At 42.1% G+C, this 21,586-nt stretch overlaps 1 protein-coding gene across 3 annotated transcripts in view; it reads right to left on the minus strand.

Annotated features, from left to right (window-relative positions):
- Positions 1-21,586, minus strand: part of LOC119853315 (prolyl endopeptidase) — a 190,660-nt gene that overhangs the window by 128,518 nt on the left and 40,556 nt on the right. For 2 of the 3 annotated variants that reach the window (XM_038396251.2, XM_043510736.1), the window contains exon 7: positions 11,279-11,384. In XM_038396251.2, coding sequence (XP_038252179.1) covers positions 11,279-11,384 — 106 coding nt within the window. The remainder of the gene's footprint in view (positions 1-11,278; positions 11,385-21,586) is intronic. The other variant, XM_038396252.2, reaches the window with a different exon arrangement.

A 21,586-nucleotide genomic window follows, 5' to 3' on the forward strand; every position in this document is an offset into this window, starting at 1 on the left:
GGTGAACTGGAGTATTGACAGCTTGTTTTGGTCAGACCTGCCTGCTGACTCAGTGACATGAGCTCCTGCCACTACCAGGGCCTCCGGGCTGGGGCCTGGTGGAGAGAGAGGGCCGAGATTGCCACTATCCCTTTTTCTGGGTGTGGTGGCCCCCTACCCCGACTGAGGGCACTTGGCCGTACTTCCCTGCCAACGGGGGTGAATCCATTGACTGGGGCCACACTGCCCTGTGAATGGGGGTGAATCCTTTGACTTTCATCACTAGCCCTTACTGCCCTGCAAACTGAGGCAGTTCTAACTGACTTCAGCCATGTGGCCCTACTGCCCTGTTAAGATGGGCAAACCTATTGACTCTGGCCACTATGCCACCCTGCCCTGCTAAGAGGAGTGGACACAGTGACTGTGGTCCCCAGGCCTTGTGGCCCGGCGGAGCAGGGCTAATACATTGACTTTGACCATTAGACCTCATTGCCCCACTAACAGAGGTGAGCATATTCACTCCGGTTACGGAGACGCAGCTGCTCCTACACCCTGCTCCTACACCCTAAGGGAGACGGGGTGCACTAGCCCTGCACTAGATGGGGTCCCCCCAACCCTGTCACAGGTATAAATTGAATAAAAGAACTGAGTACTTTTTTGGAAGTTGAATTTTTTTCAAGAAGCTACATTCTCCAAGTTGCCATTCATATTTGGCTTATTTAAGGCTCCTGCAGATCTTAGGCTAGGAGCTCTCTGGGGAAAGAAAGACTGAGCTGTTTGTTTGTACAATGCTTTTACAATTAGATCCCTTGTGGGGGTCCTGAGGCACTAACTTAACAGAAATGAAGAATAATCAGTGCAACCTCTACTTTTACATATTATTCCTAATTTTATTAATTAAGATAGCCTTGGATACTTCACCTACCCAGTCAATCACACTGGAATAGATACTGAATGATGATATAGTAAGCAAGCAGTTACAAAGGAGTTGCAAATAGCATGCCTCACTGTAATAAAATTGTGCATGCAAGAAATTAGCCATTCATATTGAGATACTACTTTGAAGGAAACTAAACTATAACATGACTTGTTATACACACTACAAGAAAGTGATTACAATATTTGAAGTACATTAAATACGAAGAAATGAGTTAAATAAACTTGAAATCACAACAGACGGATGTTCTGTAGATACTCATTTGAATTTGAATCCATGTCTCATTTGAATTCGTGGCTGTATTTGTTGTTTCCATCTCCAGCCCCAGATTTTCTGCAGGATTTCCCCTTGCAGAGTTTTTTCACAGCTTTAGAAGAAAACAATGCTGCAGAGAGAAGACATGCCTTGAATTTACCCCTGCCTCAACTTCCACGTAAGCAGCCATGCCTGCTCCACCCAGATGGCAGCACCAACCTTTCGCCAGGGTTTTTGGCTATTTCAGCTGCCAATAACAATAGGACAAAGGAATATTTTCATCAGAGATGTCTCAGGAACTGAGAATCTCAGTCAAAGCATCTGTGAATTTTTGTTTTTGTTCACAAAATAAGTATTCTTTTTTACCTCACTGTGGCACCCCAAAATAATTTGTAATGAGAAACTCTTTTCCAAAATCATTTCAACTTACAATGAATCAACACAATGTATTCCTAAAAATATCAATGCCTATTGGTTATCTTCTCTGAATCATACGTTTTAGAAAGATTTCTCAAGTTAGGTCCTAATGAAAGCTAAGTTTTGTCACCATGTAAAGAGAAGATTTCTCTGTAACTGCGGGGGTTTACAAATGACATGTTTTACCAAAGTGTCTGTATAGACTGCAATCAATGATATTGTCACTTAAGCCTCAAATTCTAATATGCTGACTAAACTTCATGATATTTCTTCACAACCATTTGTGAAGAACTCGGGATGTGGAGGCTGCATTTATCATCAAGTCCAAAGAAACAGTGACAGCACTACAATTAGCTCAACAAGGCGCTCAGTATACCAAAAGATAAACAAGCCCACGGTGATGATCATATCTCCTGTATACTGGAACATCTCCTGCTGAAACAAAATTGGCACACATGGCTCAAGAATGTGAGTATTTCCTGTCACAGGAAAAGCCAGCATAATTGTTCACCACATTGGATATCACTGAATAAAAATTAATTAAGGTAACTTTAAATTAATTTATATTTAAAACAGGTTTTGTAGAGATCAATCAGATTAGAATCAGTTCTTGGTATTTCTGTAATGTGCCATAAAGCAAAGACAGAAAATTCTCTCTCACAGCTTGACATACTGAATTTCAAAGCACTTTAGCATGATTTCTTTAGTTTCAAATAATTATTCTTTACCACATGGCATAACTTCTAAATTTTTCAACTCTAAAAAGTTATTTAGAAAGCAGATATTCAAAGAAGAGAGTTAATAGTTCATGTAAACATATTTGCAACTAAGTTTGTAGATTGTAAAATGTCAAAGTAGTACATTCAGGGTTGTAAACAAAGTGATCTATAAACTTATTTAATATGAATTGCTTTGGGAATCATCTCTCTCTCTCTCTCTCTCTCTCTCTCAGACCTTAAAGGCTATTTGTATAAGCTTATGTTCACTACAGACTAACATCTACCAATACTCCTTTTCAGATCCTTGCCATTCAGTGTTCCAACTTGAAGGGTATAGAAAAAAGGTAAAATTTTGGCCCCACTGAAGTCAGTAGAAGTTTTGCCATAGACTTCAATGAAGTCAGAATTTCATCCATTGTTTATTCTAGCATTTAGTTTTAGTTACACACAGAAAAATCCCTACAGATTATGGAGATCACTTGAAATAATATCTAACCTTTCTGCCCTACAAAAATACTGATGGAATGATTTAAAACTCTGAATATGAAGTCTAAAGACATTACTGAAACTTAAGAGTTTCTAAATAGATGAAGCACAAAGCTTGCAAAACAACTGGTGGATCTGCTGGATCACCAGGGGTTAAAAGGAGCAATTGAAGATGGTAAGAATGTTGCTGAGAAGCTAACTCCCCCCCCCCTCCCCCCCGATCAGTCTTCACCATCAAAGATGTTGGGGAAGATATTTACCTCTGACCTGTTTTTTTCCTGGTAATAAAGATGAGCTACTCTCAAGAGACTGAGGAGCCAGAAGGAGATTCTGGAGCAAGGATAATTTAAAAAGCAATAAGTCACTAACCCAGATGATATACATCCAAGAGTCCTGAAGGAACTTAAGCATGAAGTGACTGAGATGATAAAAATATGCAAATTATCTCATTAAAACAGCCACTGATTCAGAGGACAGCAAATGTTGTGCGTGTTTATATATCTATATCTATATATCTAATTAATTTCAAATTTTATTAACTTAAAGTTACAATAAAGTAAAACATTAACATACTACATTGTACATTACTTGGGTATCAGGATAACATTCAAAGAAGCAGGCTGGAGATTCTGCTGAGCTGGCGGGGTAGTCCCCCTCCTCTGAATATTGTATATTTTTAATATATAGATACTTTAATAAATATAGGTTTCAGAGTAGCAGCCGTGTTAGTCTATATTCGCAAAAAGAAAAAGGAGTACTTGTGGCACCATAGAGACTAACAAATATATTAGAGCATAAGCTTTCCTGAGCTACAGCTCACTTCATCGGATGCATTTGGTGGAAAAAACAGAGGGGAGATTGATATACACACACAGAGAACATGAAACAATGGGTTTATCATACACACTGTAAGAGTGATCACTTAAGATAAGCCATCACCAGCAGCGAGGGGGGGGGGGGGGAGGGAGGAAAACCTGTCATGGTGACAAGCAAGGTAGGCTATTTCCAGCAGTTAACAAGAATATCTGAGGAACAGTGGGGGGTTGGTTGGGGGGGAGAAATAACATGGGGAAATAGTTTGTGTAATGACTCATCCATTCCCAGTCTCTATTCAAGCCTAAGTTAATTGTATCCAGTTTGCAAATTAATTCCAATTCAGCAGTCTCTCATTGGAGTCTGTTTTTGAAGCTTTTTTGTTGAAGGATAGCCACTTTTAGGTCTGTGATCGAGTGACCAGAGAGACTGAAGTGTTCTCCAACTGGTTTTTGAATGTTATAATTCTTGACGTCTGATTTGCGTCCATTCATTCTTTTACGTAGAGACTGTCCAGTTTGGCCAATGTACATGGCAGAGGGGCATTGCTGGCACATGATGGCATATATCACATTGGTAGATGCGCAGGTGAACGAGCCTCTGATAGTGTGGCTGATGTGATTAGGCCCTATGATGGTGTTCCCTGAATAGATATGTGGACAGAGTTGGCAACGGGCTTTGTTGCAAGGATAGGTTCCTGGGTTAGTGGTTCTGTTGTGTGGTTGCTGGTGAGTATTTGCTTCAGATTGGGGGGCTGTTTTTCTTTTTAATAAATATAGGCTCAGTCCTGCTGAGATGTAAAGTATAGTTCTATTACTACTCAGAGAAAAGCACTACATTGTTAGTGAAGGAACATGCCTTACAATAGTACAATATTAAGGTTTTGTTAATACATGTTTACACTTAAAGTGTTCAACCTCTTCTGGGGTAACAGAATCTGTTAGTCCAAGTCTAACACAACATCAAAACAAGAGAGACTTGGTCCTGCTGCGGTCAGACTTCAGCCCTCTGCCTTATAGGTGGGCTCCCACTATCTAACCACAAGCTCCTGGGCTCCAGTTAAACAGCCATCTGGGTCAGGTCTCCCCTCCTTCCAAAGGCATCTGGCAGGCTCTGGTCTTCTGCCAGTTCCTTGCTCAAGCCTGGCTTCGTGCCACACGTCGGAGCAGCCCATCTGTTCTCCTCCCCAGTCAGCCTTCAACTGCCGGGCTTTCCTCCTTTGGTCCTATGGGGTACCACCCTGCCCTAGTGGGGCAAGGCTCACTGAACAGAGCTCACTGGCCCAAGGCATGCTGGCCCTTTAAAGGGGCAGAGTGTCCTTCTACAATGACCAATTGCTACTTGCCTCTCTAGCTAATCTTTATCTGCTTAATTGTGTGTACACATCACAGCAGAGGGAGGTTTTAGAAAGGAATTTCAATGAGAAGGCAGCAGTAGTAGCCTTCCTGATCAGCTCAGGTAGAGCATACTATGGGGCACAGGCAGCATGGGGAAAATTGCAGAAACAATCTTCAGAAGAGGACAACTGGGGTGCTGAGACTGGCAGCATGATGAAGTTGAAGGATTGGAGGAGCAATACAATTAGAGACAAGGCTGCACAAGAAGGGAGGGAGACGCAAACCTATGCAGAGTCTTCAAAAGAACAAGAAGCTACAGGTATGTCTACCCTGGCAGAGTTGAAGCGCCAGCAGTTACAGCACCACTCAGAGAGCCCTGAAGGGAAACTGCTGTTGTGTATTCACTCCATAAGCTGCCTGCGCAAGAGCATGTTCACCCCTGCGGCACTTGCAGTGGTATTTGGAGGGGTGCACTCTAGGCAGCTCTCTCATAAAACATCTCTTCCTCTTCTGCCGCTAAGACTTATGGGAAGGTGGAGGGAGGGTCATGGGGCATCCCTGCTTCTGTCCCAATGCCCCATGATGCATTGCTTTGCATCCCAGCAATTCCTGTGCTTCTGTCCATTTGATTTGGCACCATCTTTTAACAGCTTGTGTACTGCACGCCTTGCCTCTTTGGTATGCAGGAATGGATTCCAAACTGTTGATCAGTATGCTGGTCGCTCAGACTAACATGTCACAAGCGGCAGTGGAGTTATTCCTTAAGCTACCACAGCAAGAGGAGTGCGACATTGATCTTGCCACGCTTAATAGCTGCGACACGAGATTGCTTGTGGCATTCACGGAGAGGCTGACCATAGTGGACCGCAGCTTTTGGGCTCAGGAAACAAGCACCGAGTGGTGGGATCACATCGTCATGTATGTCTGGGATGATGAGGAGTGGCTGCAGAAGTTTCAGATGAGGAAAGCCACATTCTTGGGACTGTGTGATGAGCTTGCCCCAGCCCCATGGTGCAAAGACATGAGAACGAAAGCTGCCCTGTCCTTGGAGAAGCACGTGGCGATTGCACTGTGGGGGATGGGAAGGTCCCAGGAGGCGGTGAGGTCCCAGGATGGTTACAGATTTGCGCATGTCCAGGGATCATATCCAACCTTCTCCTTTGGAGTACAATGCAGCGGGTACTGTGTCCATTATGGAAGATCTCTCGCTGCTGAGGGTGAGCAGGGAATCAAGGGAGGGTCTTCTTCAAGACTGTGGCTTCCATCCTGGCCCTTATGCAGCTCGTGTGTGTGCAGCAATGGTCCCCCACTCCTACCCTCCCGTGACAGCAGAGTGGTGCAGGAAAGTTACCGTTAATAGGGCAAGAAACAAAGCAGCTCTGCAAAAGAACCTGCAGCAGCAGATTCCCCAGTATCTCCATGAGAGTTTCATGGAGATCTCTGAGGTAGATTCCTGTGAAGTGAGGGAGTCAATCAACAGCCTATTCTGCCACTCAGACTAGGCATATGGTGGTATGCACATCATAGAAACACAAGCCTGTTTCCTGCAACCCTCTTGCCCCAACAACTCACTTCAGTGATTCCAAAAATCAAAGTCACTTACCGAGGGCCTCTTCTCCTCTTTACGCTTCGCCAAGCTCCAACAGCTGTGACTGGCTAGCCTCCTCCGGGTAGAAAAGAGCTCCTGACTGCATGCATTTCTGACCTCCTAGTCATCCTCTGCCTCTGGGTTCCCTTCCCACTCCACATCCTCGTCAAAGATATCCTCCTCCTCCTGGCTCGGTCCACTGTCGACTGGCACACGATCCACCAAAGAATCCACAGTGGCCTTTGCAGTGGAGATGGGTTGCTACCGTGTATTGCATCCAGCTCTTTGTAGAACCAGCAGCTTGTGGGCGCAGCATCAGAGCAGTGGTTTGCCTCCCCCGCCTTGTGGTAGGCATTCTGCAGCTCCTTCACTTTGACCCTGCACTGCAGTGTGTCCCAGTCATGGCCCCTTTCTGTCATGCATCATGAAATCTGTCCATAGGTATAATAATTCCTACAGTTGGAGCACAGCTGGGACTGGACAGCCTCCTCTCCCCAAATGCTGACGAGGTCCAACAGCTCGGCATTGCTCCAAGTGAGGGATCGCCTGGTGTGTGAAGCAAGCATGGTCAGATGGAAAGATGCACTGAGACCACTGCCCATATCACCAAGCAAACAGGAAGAGGACTTTCAAAATTCCAAAGGAATGTACAGGGTGGGGATGACGGTTGGTCACATGAAGGTAGGGCAGTAGAGTTCAAACCGATGACCAGAGAGGTGAGAACAAGCATTGTGGGACGCCTCCGGGAGGCCAATCACAGTGCTGTAATCGACCAGTGTCTCTACACTGGCACCGCAGCACTGACCCTAGCGCAGAAAGCTGTATGCCTCTCGTTGGGGTGGGGAGTTTTTTTTGGTGTTTTTTTTGTTTTTTTTTAAAAACAGCGCTGCAACTGCGCAGTATCTGCACACAAAGTGGCGTGGCAGTGTGTACACCTCGGGAGTTACAATGCAGAAAGCTGCTTTATTGAGAAGAAACTTGCCAGTGTAGACAGGACCTTAGACTTAATAAGGAGAAACAGACGCCAGCATGGTGATTACAAGAGTGAGGTGATACAGTCAGAATAAAAAACAAGGGGATGATCAGGACTCAAATAGTATTCCGAAAGCTGGTACAGAGCTCGCTACTGTTTCATATCAGTATTGCAGCACTAATCCATAGGAAAAAATAGCATTTTCAAATCCTGCCCCTCCCCAGAAACTAAAATGAAAGGAATGGAAATCCCTGCAACATTGTGGTAGTCAGGTTCAAGCAGGTTTAGTGAGAATAAGGCACACTCAGCATGCACAATTACTGTGACCCCCATTAACAAATGATACTGTTATTATTCTAGAAGTTCTCATTTATGAATTTTTTAAATTTGTTATTTTTATATCTTGTAACTTAGTCAAGCAAAGTAGGATTATATATATTATTGCTAGCATGTAAGCATGTGTTCAACCTGACTTTAAGGAAGAGGCTATAAATGGTTAAACTTCAGTATATATAAGTTTACTTCACACTGAGCTATACATAAGGCTATTTCGTCATGGATATTTTTAATAAAAGTCACAGATAGGTCACTGGCAAAAAAGAAAAATTCACAGGAAGCCTTGTACTGTCCCTGACTTTTACTAAAATATACCTGACAAAATGGGGATCTCCTGATCCCCACATCACCTGAAGAGGGGTAGCTGTATGCAGGGCTAGGAGTTGCTTGCAGCAGCTGGGGGGTACTCCTGCCACCTGCAGCTCTGGGGGTCCCCCGCTGCCCATGGGGGCCAGAAGCTGTGGATGCTCCCACTCCCCATGTCCACTAGGAGCTGCGGGGTACCCAGCTGCTGCTGCTGAGGGAACTGTGGGGTTCCCCTCCGGGGGCTGGGGGATTCCCCCTCGCCTGTGACAGTTAGGGCCTCGAGGATTCCCCCGCCGGGAGCTCAGGGTTCCCCTGCCTGTGGCCCAGGGTTCCTCTGCTGCCAGGAGCTCAGGGTTCCTCTAGGAGCTGGGAGCTCAGGGGTTTCCCCACCAGTGGCCCAGGAGTTCCCTGCTGGCTGCGGCTCAGGGATTCCCTCGGAGCTCAGGGGTTCACCCACCACTGCCAGGGGCTCAGGGTGTCCCCTGGCTCAGGGTGTCCCCCAACCGCAGCCAGGGGCTCAGGGGTCCTCTGCTGGTGGGGGCTCAGGGATTCCCCCGCTGCTCACAACAGCTTGGAACTCCAGGGGCTGCCAGAGGTGCCGGGGTACCCCGCAGCTCCCTACCCCCGCTGGAGGTGCGGGACCCAGCAGCTTCCAACCACCACACGCTGACGTCACTATAAGTCACAGATTCCGTTACTTCTGCGACCTCCGTGACTAAATCGTGGCCTTAGCTATACATAATACAAACTTCATTAGCCCATGTGGTCTTCTGAGATGCCACAGCAGTACTCTCTGTAAGGCTGTGTGTTAGGTTCATTTGTGGTGGGAGGGATGATGTGGGGGAGAGAAAGAAAGGTATTTTGCATGCAGTTTCAGTATCCCCCCCATCTTCAGCTTCTTGAGCTCAAATGACAAACTATACAGTTTTCTATTTAGCAAAATATCTCTGTAGTCTGTCTCCACTAGACCCAACACTTTCATTTTCAGAGTCTTTTAATTGTCTTTATGTTTCTAAAGAACCTTTCTGTGCTGTTCCTCTTTGTTTTCATTGGGCTTGCTATCCTATAGTTATCACAATTATAAGAGCTCATTAAAAAGTTACTAAGCTGTCCAAAACGATATTACAAGGGCACACTGACAGCAGTTAGAACACATTGCTTCCAGAAAGAGTGCCCACATTTTAAATGAGTATTCCTCTTGGAAAGGAGCTGTTAAGAGTTAACTACCCCATTTACCTTAGCATTATTTAGCACAAGCACATGAAGTATACAAAGTGGAACAAATTCCAGCAATACTCAGAAAGTTCAAATGATTCACCTTTGTTTACCAGCTGAGCTGAACAACGTGTGTCAATTAAGTTTTACTTCACGCTGAGTGTGAAATAAATCATATAGCATAGTAATCATAGACCGGGAGACTTTGGCAAACCAGTAAAGTGCCTGAAACCACTATGGCTTATTGCTAAAAGCAGCCAAGTCAGCAGGCTGTAAATTAGCCAACTCAGCAGGCTTAGCTTAACCAAGGCAGGAGAGGAGGGGAGGGGGGTTTTTGGGTACCACAGAAAGGGCAGCTTGACCCCACATCCTTCCTGATAAGAATTGTGTGGAAGTTGCTGATACATGCATCTTGGAAGAGCAGGATGTGCCCCAGGAACATCTATTGGGGCCTCAAGACTGCAAACTCTGGAAACCCACACCTAGTTAATCGATAATCAGAAGGAACCTCTCGCTTGCCCATTGGAACTGCTTGCTTAACAAGTTTTCTTTAAGGGACATGTCATTCTATTACTAATGTATAAATAAGGGAGAAAAGTTTGAGGTGGGGGACTCTTCAGGACTGGACTCTCCCTCTGGATGCATTTTGTGTTCCCCACTAGCAGATGGGCTGCTGCTGTGCCACTCGAGAGCCACACTCAGCTTTGGTAATTATCAAGGGTTGGGGGTGTTTTACTAACCTGTTGCGGACATGTGTATAAGTGCTTGAGACTAAGTAAAGTTTAGCTTTAAATGAAAGCACTCCTGCGTTGTCCTGTTTATTCCAGCCATCTATCGGTCGGTCGGCCGGCCGTGTCTCCCCTGATTTATTTCCTGACACCATCTCACACAGAGTAAATGTTACCAAGAGCTTTGGGTTGAAAGAACCCTGGGTTACAATCGCAGTGACTAAGGAACCAAAATCAAAATCCATCCCATGCTCCATTGTTTCTAAACAGTACCAATCACCACAATATCCCTCTAGTACTCTGTTTACATGCACAAATGCAATTTTCCTTACTCTCCAACATTTGATGTGGCAACTGTTGTAGATTTTATTCAGTTTGTCTGTAAATTTCTAATTCAACACAACAAGAATCCAACAGAGCAAAGATGTGCCTGTTATGATCTGACCAGAGAGCATATTATGAGGAGATTTCTCTAAGCCTAATGCTCTGGAAGTATCAAAAATACTGGACAATAAAACTACCAACATGGAGATATTAGACCTTACAGCTACACACACAACAGGCACAAAAAGCACAGGGACATACTGTGCCCTTTTTTTACTACATTTGTGTGGTTAGAAAGTAAGATAAATAAGTCTGCTATTACATAAACAATAACTATGTTAATCCAGCTATAATATATGAGAACTATCCCTTAGAACAGTAATGCATGTAACTATATTCGAAGTTCTGATGGAGTAACAATTACTAAAGTTACCTTTGGAGATGAAACGATACTACAAAGTAAGTTTTTTGTGACTATACCTACAGGTTTAAAAGAATTAAAATATTTCACTCTTTTACTGATAATGTACAAAGAAAATCTAAGTTATACCCAAGTCATGCACTTTTGAAAATGAACATGATAGTCTGAGTTTAAATGCACCACAGAATTCTGGCATGGAGAAATATTCCAATTGTTTTTACACACTGGAAAAAAAGTTAGTCTGTAAAACGAAATCATAAACATTAAACATACATTCACGCACATCATCCTTTTAGACATATAAATCAAAAATGGGATGTATACATGATGACTGTCCTTGATGTTAAACAGAAGAAGTTGAATGTTAGCTATGTATCTTTTTATATAGACGATATAGAAAAACAACCTAAAGAAGGGAAGGATGAAAGAAAAAGAAAAAATTACCTGTTATACCATTTGATTCCTTTTGTAGATCACAGTACCACAGCCTGTTCACTGGATCACATCCTTCTCGTATGGATAGTAAGACATATCGACCATCATCAGATACCTGCAAGAAATTACAGAAAATTAGGACAACACATTATTTTGAGAGATACTTCTGAATAGGAAAATCAGTGACATGTACATTTAAGATATTCAAGATAATTATTTAAAAAGGAACACAATTTTCCTGTTAAACTTTACTAGGAAGTAAGACTAGCACATAAAATTCACAATTAAAATGTGATGGGATTTTTTTTGTTTTTTTTTACCGAAAGGGAAGGCTATTCAATATGTGCTATTTGAACAAGAATAGATATTTCTGTTGTGTCTTCATTTTCTACTGACAGTATAGTATCAAGTAGCTTTATACTGGTCATAGAACATTCGAACTACAGCAGAGACATAATGGAAAAGACAAAGAATGCTCGGCTTATTTTTGTTAAAGTCTAGCCATGACTATCCTTGGTAGTATTCACTCATTTACACTCTCCTCTCTACACTTCATCTTCTCATAGTCATCTGTGCTAATACACCATCAGGGTTAGCTTCCCAAACACAATAAAAATGGGAGACTGACTACTCATCTTATTAAAAAAATTGAAAGGCAAGTGTGCAGATACTGAGTTCAGTTTCTAACAGACTTTAAATATTAAAACATGCAACCATATCTTCTAGGTATAAGATCTGCACCTTTCATTGAATATATAATCTTACACTTTAAACAAACAAGTTTTGGTGCTCTTGAAAGGCACTTGTTTGATGGGACAGGAGGCAGATGCCCTCCACATAGCCACAGAATATACACCTCACAGTCAATGAATGCTTTCTCATTACTGCTCCACCAGCTTGCTTGAAACTCAACCTAGAGAGGAAATGAAAACTTTAGATGAGAATAACAAAAAAAGATAGAAAGGCAGTAGAGGGAAGAATGAGGACAAATATGATATTTCTGTTGCTTGGTAGGCTAATGCTCACATCTGGATGGAAGTGAAAAAGGATTTATATATTTAGTATATATGAAAGAATTAGATATACAAGTACATACACACACATTCACGTACGTGTGTGTGTGTGTATACACACACACACACACACACACACACACACACACACACACACACACACACACACACACACAAAAGAGGCTATGGGGATCCTTGAAGAAGGGGATTTTGAAAATGGACTTAGGAAGGACAGAGAGAAGGCAAGGTAGACATGGTCCATGAGGGAGTTCTAGGAAGAGTGCGCAGGACAAAAGCAGGCATGGAGGTGATCATGAGTAAAGGTCACAGGGAAAGCTCAGCATGAGCGGTATGTGTTGAGCAAAGAGAGCATGGTGAGGAAGAATTTAAGGAGATAAGAGCAGAAAGGAAGATGAGAGCTAGGTATAAAGAAGAACATAAGAATGGCCATGCTGGATCAAACCAATGGTTCATCTAGCCCAGTATCCTGTCTTCTCTCAGTGGCTAGTGCCAGGTGCTTCAGAAGAGAGCAGAAGAGGGCAATTATCAACTGAGCCTTCCCTGTTGTTCTTTTTTGTACAAAGTTATACTTTTGGCCTTTACAACATCCTCTGGCAATGAGTTCCACAGGCTGACTGTGCATTGTGTGAAATAGTACTTCCTTTTGTTTTAAACTTGCTGCCTATTAATTTAATTTGGTGACCCCTGATTCTTGTGTTATCAGAAGAGGCAAACAACACTTCCCTATTCAAGGTTTTATAGATCTCTATTATATCCCTCTTAGTTGTCTCTTTTCTAAGCTAAACAGTCCCACTCTCTTTAATCTCTCCTAGTATGGAAGTTGTTCCATACACCTTATCATTTCTGTTGCCGTTCTCTGTACCTTTTCCAATTATAATATACATATTTTTGAGAGGGAGTGACCAGAACTGCATACAAATATTCAAGATGTGGGCATCCCACAGATTTTTATAGTGGCATTATATTTTTTGTCTTATTACCTCTCTCTTTCCTAATGGTTCCTAATTTTGTGAGTTCTTTTGACTGCCACTGCACATTGAGCAAATGTTTTCAGACAACTATCCACGATGACTTCAACATCTCTTTTTTGAGTAGCAACAGCTAATTTAGAACCTAATCACTTTGTATGTATAGTCTGGATTTTTTCCAATGTGCATTACTTTGCATTCATCAACAATGAATTTCATCTGCCATTTTGTTGCCCAGTCATCCAGTTTTGAGAGATCCCTCCATAACTCTGCAGTCTGCTTTGGATTTTGAGTAATTTTGAATCATCTGCAAACTTTACCACCTCACTGTTCACCCCTTTTTCCAGATCATTTATTAATATGTTGAACACACTGGTCCCAGTACAGATCCTTGGACCCTGCTATTTACCTCTCCACTGTGAAAACTCTTTATTCCTACCCTTTGTTTCTTATCTTTTATCCAGTTACTGATCCATGAAAGGACCTTCCCTCTTATACCATGACAGCCTACTTTGCTTAAGAGATTTTGACGAGGAACTGTGCCAAAGGCTTTCTGAAAATCCAAGTACATTATATCCACTTGATCACCCTTATCCACATGCTTGTTGACTCCCTCAAAGAATTCTAATAGATTCATGGTAAGGCATGATTTTTCTATAAAAAAGCCATGTTATCTCTTCCCAACATATCAGACACATAGATGACCATGATAATTCTGTTCTTTTCTATAGTTTCTACCAATATATGTCATGTACTGAAGTTAGACTTACTGGCCTATAATTGCCAGTATGGCCTCTGGAGCCTTTTTTTTAAAAAAAAAATCAGCATTACATTAGTTAACCTCTAGTCACTTGATACAGAGGCTGATTTAAGAAGGAGAAACTTGAATTGTAATAAGATAGTGAATCAGCAAAGATATTTTAAGAAGGGCTGAACATGGACATAACCCTGGGACAGAGAGAAGATTATCCTGTTTAAAAGTTATTGGGGAAAAAAGGTCCATCAAGAGCAATCTTCTGTGTTTAGAATTAGCAACATAACCTGTCAGCTGGAAAGAACCTCTGTGAAGTTGATTCCCACAACACTCCATAGCCTTTCATGGACTTGTGGAAATTGGATACAGACAGAAGCTGCAGCAGAAACAAGAGGCATGTGCCTCTATTATACAAGTAGATCTGCTTATTGTGCTGATCCTTCCTCTGGGCACCCCATGCCAAACAGTATACAAGCATCAGAAGGGTAGCTGTGTTAGTCTGTATCCACAAAAACAACAACGAGTCCAGTGGCACCTTAAAGACTAACAGACTTATTTGGGCATAAGCTTTTGTGGGTAAAAAACTCACTTCTTCAGATGCATCATACAAGCATGTCTCTCCATCTACAAACATGCAGATTCCCTGCATTATCAAGTGTACACCTGCCATCTCAGCCAACACTGGGAATTAAACAGATGACCTCCAGAAACTAAAAGCATGATTCTTTAAAGCTTGTGCAAAAAAGGCAGGTTCCCAAGATGAGGACAGATCCTCTATGGATTAGTGAGGGACACCATATATACATCCCTCCCCCACCTGGTTTACCCAAAGCAAAATGTGTGACATATTACTGAAACGTGTATTTGGCAATTCACACAATAATTTACATATCATCATACAAATTTCAGTGCAAAACCTGTATTAAAGAAATCTTTTCACTGAGAGACTCACATTCAATCACACCATCCCCTCAGATCAGCAGCAGGGTTTGAACCCCTTGATTTTTATATTCCTACTTTTGAGTTATAGGAATAATTGCTATTCACTAAGCAGAGCAGAGACTGGAGCCTCTTCCCGGTCACACACTTTTCTAATGGGTTACACAACTATTAACTAGTCAGCAGCAGATGATCAGTGGCCAGGAATCCTAGATTCTATCACTGACTCTGGGAGAGGAGTGTGGTTTTTAGTAGTTACAGACAATACATGGTAAACCAAACTGGTTGGATCACTCTGAAACAGTGTGGTGCAGCGGGTAAGACTGGTGTATCTCACATTAAAGACCTACATTCTGTGCCTGCCATGATATTGCAAAAGCTCTCGGCCAAATGAGTTTAATATAAATAAATAAATTAAATAAAAAAGCAGGTAGAGCGGTGAGAAGAGTTCAGCAGCTGTTACCTAACGGTCTTCTAGGAGGGGGTTCATGGCCTTAGTTAATAATGGTAGCATGAATAGCACTAGAATTTAAACAGAACTCAGAGGTGAAATTTGGGCTCCTTTACCAGCTCAGGGAACTTTGCTTTAGGCTGTAGGGATAATTAGTGAAGGGTTGTAGGTGTATTTTTGCATCTCTGGGAGATCACTTGCACCACAGCAGATTTGCCCTCATATTAAAAATCAACTCATTCAAGTTGGCACATAGGTTTTCCGAGATGGCTAAAATGTTGTAAGAAGCAAAGTCACCCACAGCAGAAATTTTTAAACTCTTATTATTCTACGAATTCATTTTTCATCAAACCAACATGAAAAACTCAAGTAGACCTCAAAGTTTATATTCTATGTTTTAGTTTTTGCCATTTCAATGAGATTTACACAAAATAAAAGTTTAAAGTTCCTATTAAAACTGAACTCTGTTACAACTGTATGGAGCAACAGCTGCATCATAATATCCAGCAGAGGCTTTCTTCTCCAACACCTGCTGCTCTAATGGGAAAGCATAACTGAAGCCACCAATAAATCCTCTTTTGTACCAGGCTTCTCCTAGGTGTCCTGTTTTCTGGTAACTGTTGCTACGGTGTGATAAATAAAGTGGTGGGGTAGCTCCCTTTGATGGTCAACCAGACAGCCAGTTAGCTATAAAATCCCTCTTGGTAGCCATTCTCTGCTTGCTTTACCTGAAAAGGTTAACAAGCCCACAGGTAAAAGAAAAGGAGTGGGCCCCTGCCCAAAAGAGCCAATGGGAAGGCTAGAACTTTTAAAAAAATGGGAAAGAAACTTTCCCTTTGTCTGGTTTCAGAGTAGCAGCCGTGTTAGTCTGTATTCGCAAAAAGAAAAGGAGTACTTGTGGCACCTTAGAGACTAACAAATTTATTTGAGCATAAGCTTTCGTGAGCTATGAAGTGAGCTGTAGCTCACAAAAGCTTATGCTCAAATAAATTTGTTAGTCTCTAAGGTGCCACAAGTACTCCTTTTCTTTTTCCCTTTGTCTGTTCTCTGGACTGCAGGGATACAGAGCAGTAATGCTATAAGCAAAAATGCTGTGTAATGTTTGAACCAGGTATGAAAAAGTATTTTCCATATCTAGAAGAAATAATTTGGATAGGGAATGTTTAGTTAAGACGCTATCAGGTTTATTTCTTATTTTGGCTTGTGAATCTCCTCTGTGCTAAACCCAGATGCTTTTGTTTGCTTGTACCCTTTAAGCTGAACCCCCAAGAAAGCTATTTTGGGTGCCTAATTTTTGTAATTGTTTCTTTTAAGATCTAGCAAAAAGCCTAAGTTCCAGATGTATTTTTTCCCTTTTTGTTTTTAATAAAATTTATCTTTTTTAAGAACAGGATTGGATTTTTGGTATCCTAAGAAGTTTGTACATGTTGTTTGATTAGCTGATAGTCACAGCTAATTTCCTTTGTTTTCTCTCTCAGGTCTTCCCCAGAGGGTGGGGTGAAAGGGCTTGAGGGTACCCCACAGGGAGGAATTCCCAAGTGCTCCTTCCTGGGTTCAAAGGGGTTTTTTTGAATTTGGGTGGTGGCAGCGTTTACCAAGCCAAGGTTAGAGAGAAGCTGTAACCTTGGAAGTTTAATACAAGTCTGGAGTGGCAAGTATTAACTTTTAAAATCCTTGCAGGCCCCCACTTCCTGCACTCAAAGTGCTAGAGTGGGGATTCAGCCTTGACACATGGTAACGTGTGCCAATGTAGTAAGAGAAAATGTATTTATTAACTTGATCAGTGGGAAGAAAAAAGTATATTTTCTCCTTCGCCTAAAGCTTTTGTAGTGAGAAGTAATCAATTTAAAGGTTTCCCGTTGAAGTGAGCTGTTGTACACTTTTAGTCTTCCAAAAATCACTGGAATTGGAAGTCACATTAGAAACAGATTGTGATGGTCTACACTATTATGTTCACCACTTTTAGAAGACTATGATAAATTTTGTGCAGTCTGCCTTGTGAGGGATCAGTTGAAATGTCACTCTTCTGAATATTATTGTCCTGGTACAATATGCTTACCAACATTCTATGTGAAGTTATAAGATTCTACTATATATTATTGCTATAACCTGCTCCAAGTTTAAGAAAAGCAGGTCCAAACCAGTTTCTCAGAAACAAAGGACAGACCAACTTCCAGCCAGGTCTTAATGAACTAGTACTTAGTTAAACAGCCATTCCTTGGCAGAAAGAAGGATGTGAGCAAGGACTTTACATATTGACAAAGTGGAGGGTAGGGAAGGGGGTATTCCTGTGTAAACAGATTGCCTGTTGCCTGAACCCCAGCTAGAGGTAATCCTCAAGGAGGGGAAAGTGGTATAAGAATGAGAGACAGTGGCCTCCAAATCACCCCACTCCCCTTACATCTCTGCTTACGGCAGCTATGCTCTCGAAACATAAATAAAGCATCATTGAACTAGCAGAGAGGTGGTCCTGGCTGGAAGGCTTTTCAGCCAGTACAGACTGCTGTAAACATATGGCAACACAAAACCTTTTTGCTTTAAGTTCACTTAGCTTGCATTTTACTCATTTCTTTTGTAATTGATCCTGACTTTTATGCATCATTACTTGTAATCACTTAAAAATCTTATCTTATTGTTTTATCTTAACCATTTGTATTGTATTTGTATTAAAGTGTGTGGGAAACTCCATTTGAGATAACAAGGCTGGTACATATTTTCTGCTGATGAAATGATGGGATTTTATGTGAGCTTCCATTGTACTGTGTAGTACCAGACACATTTCTGGGGCACAAGGCTAGGACTAGGAATCTGCTGGTGTTTGTCTGCTGTGTAATTTAAGAGTGGTTAGCTCGTAGCACTCAGTACTGTGCAATTGGGAGCAGGTTACATGCTGGAGGCCGTATGTTAACTGGCCAGGAGGGGCTGTTCACCAGTAAAGCAATGTAAAAGGCATTCAAGTGGGAGAACTGAGGAGAGACAGCTATCCAGCAGTCCAGATTATACCTTGCGGTATGTCACACTGATGCAGTAATGATATAGCAAAATGTGTACAGGAAATATCTGATATCTAAAACAGTGGTTCTCAAACTTTTTTTTTTTTTTTTGTGGACCACTTGAAAATTGCTGAGGGTCTCGGCGGACCACTTAATGATCTTTCCAAATGTTGTTTGTACAATTAGCTAAGTATTGTGAAGTGCTTTGGATAAAAGCACTATATAAAAAACCCCCACAATAACTAACTTTTTTGTTCTACAAATAAAAGCACATAACTCATATTTTAATATCAGTAGTCTTACCTTTCTAATGCAATGGATGTGCCCTCTCTCCCCCGCCACAGCAGCCACAGAGCTGAGGCTGGGAAGGAAGGGGGTCTCTCCCCCGCCACAGCAGCCACAGAACTGAGGCTAGGAAGGAGGGGGGTCTCTCCCTGGCAGCCTCAGCCTTGGAGCTGGGGAAAGTCGCCTCTTTCTCTGGCCGCCACGGCTCTGCACATCCCAAATTCTTCCCACCTCCTCTTCTCACCCCACTGCCCCCTCCCACATACTCCCCCCAAAGCCACCACCTCACCTTACATGTTTCTCTTCTCCAGGGTCCAGGCACCTAACTAGTGGAGCCACACCTGTGTGGCTCCACTAATTAGGCTGGTGGCCCTCCATTCTCTCATGTGTGGGCATGCACCTTAGAGGGAACTATCCACTGATTACCTGAATGGAGCTTGTGGACCACTAGTGGTCAGTTTGAGATCTGATCTAAAGCAAACTTTGCTCTGTAGTTATGAAATGTGATTCTTTGTGACAGAAGCGTTTCATATGGCCCTACATTTGTTAATCCTTTCTTAGATATAAAAATCGTTAATATTTGCAACTGATGCTACACAATAAGTTTAAGAATACCTAAATCCCATCTTTGATTCTACTCCAATAAATTGCAACACCTTTGGAGATAGAGGGGGAGAGGTACAGCAAAGGGCAACATGCTTTATTTTTGCATTAACATCAGTACACTAAAACAGATGAATTAATTCAAGCTGTCTTTATCCACAGCAGGTAAATTCATCCATTTCAAGTCAAGGTTACATAGAGAGATGGAAATCAAAATTAACTGTTGCAGAGATAAGCATGTTTAAGGTGTGACAGACAAGTGCATTGCAGTCAACTGAAACAAAAGTATACATTTTTGATTACTGTTCATATTTTACATATTTAATGTTTTCCTTAATATATATATAAACTAGTTTGCCTAATATTTTGCTTTCTTCTTTTCAGAGAATCAAAGGTACTAATAATGAGTAGTGTATATTTAAGTTACAATTTTTTGACTCAGTAATAGGATGCTTTGTGATTCTTCAATCAAGAACAGAATCACTGGTACCAGCCTACTTTTTGAAGTTACAGTATATGTTAATACGTAAGAGAAAATAACTTGTTTGTACCACGTGTTTTTTTCGGAAAGGGTAATTTAGGGCGTCCGATGACAGCAGATTTGAGCGTCCCTAATGAGTTTTCCTTCAGCATTTCCCAGATGGACTGGTGAAGAGCTGATAGCAGTTTATGTTTAATTTGAGTCAGGAATTCCCAAAGCATATTGCTGGTGGGATGCGAATTAGGTCTGTCTGCATCACTCTAATTGTTGTGACATCAGTGAGTTCTGTAACCCAAAGGAATTTAACAGCAACAGGACAAGACACTGTTGACTGCAGCATACTAAAATGTTTAATAAATGTTCTCCTGGAGAGGCAGACATCCATTTCTCAAAATGCCATTGGCAATTTGTGTTGCAAACAGATTGGGTGTGGTTCCAAAAGAAAAAGAAGTGAAGTAGCATTCTCCCCACCCACATTTGGATTTTCTTCAAGTGGCCATATCTTGTTAAAGAGACCAATTAGTAACTCTCACTGATAGCCCACAAAGTTTAAGTTTCACACTAGCATCTGGGTTCAAATCCTATACTGAATCAGGGGAGTCCGCACTGTAAGAGGTGACAATTTATATAAGATTTTAAATTGGAGGTAAATTTTCCCCAATGTCGCCTATCAGTCTGAGTGGAAATTAAAAGATCTCCTGGCATTTTCTGAGAGACCTCTGGATTGCGGGTCAAGGCTAACCTTTCTCAGTAAAAATTCCTGATGTTCAAAGCAGTAAGACCCATTGATGAGTATTAAGGGGGAGATTTAACAAAAGCATCTAATAGGATTTTAGGAGCAGGAGTCTTATTGAAAGGCAGTAGGGCCTAAGAAATTTAGGGGCATAAATCCCATTGTCTATCAATGTGACTTGTACTCCTAAAAACCTTAGTGACAGCCACATTTACCAACACACAACACTGCGCTGTCAATATCTAACTCAACATTTGTGTAGGGTCTGTCAAGGGAGGCCCTGGATGAAAGCTAGCTTAATCCACAAGAGAGAGAGACTGGAATTAAGGTGGAAAATTCATTCATAAATGAAATGAGCAATTTGTCTGGACTGAGCAGGTGTGACTTCCTTTCTTCTGCATTCACAATCACTAGGGTAACCGTATTTCCCAAAGGGAAAAACGGGACACCATGTGGGGCTGGGGTCCAAGGCCCCCTCCCCCCACCAGGCTGGGGTCACTGGAACCCTGCTTGCCCTTCCGCCCTGCCCCCACGTGAGGCTCAGGTTGCTGGAACCCTGCCTGCCCCCCTTCCCCCACGAGGCTCAGGTTGCTGGAACCCTGCCCCACCCAAGAGGCGGGTGTTGCAGGAACCTTACCTGCCGCCCCCGCAAGAGGCTGTTGCTGTTCACTGCAATCCTGCTTGCTGCCCCTGAATGAGCCCTGCCTCTCTCCCCTGCAAAGGGCTGGCATCTCCACTTGCTCCCCCCCCCCACCCAAACACACACAAATTCCTCTGCACCCAAACTTTTGACAAAAGTAGACATTTGTTCTGTTTGTTCTTGCCACTACATTTTTGATGGCTGAGTTTTTCCATTTTCTAATTTAGGGTTTGGTGGATATTTTGTTTTGTTTTCTTCTGTTCACACTAACTTTGTTTCTTGGAAATAAAGATATTGCCTATTTAGGAAGATAGTTACGTGGTAGATGAGACTACCCATGAAACACAGATGAATTAATATCTAAGGAGAAAAAAACATTTGAACTCAAAACATTCAGTCAGTCAACTATATTCTCCAACAGGCTACACGTTATTTG

This window comes from Dermochelys coriacea, chromosome 3 (assembly GCF_009764565.3).
Source record: "Dermochelys coriacea isolate rDerCor1 chromosome 3, rDerCor1.pri.v4, whole genome shotgun sequence".
In the NCBI taxonomy this organism is placed as follows: Eukaryota; Metazoa; Chordata; order Testudines; family Dermochelyidae; genus Dermochelys; species Dermochelys coriacea.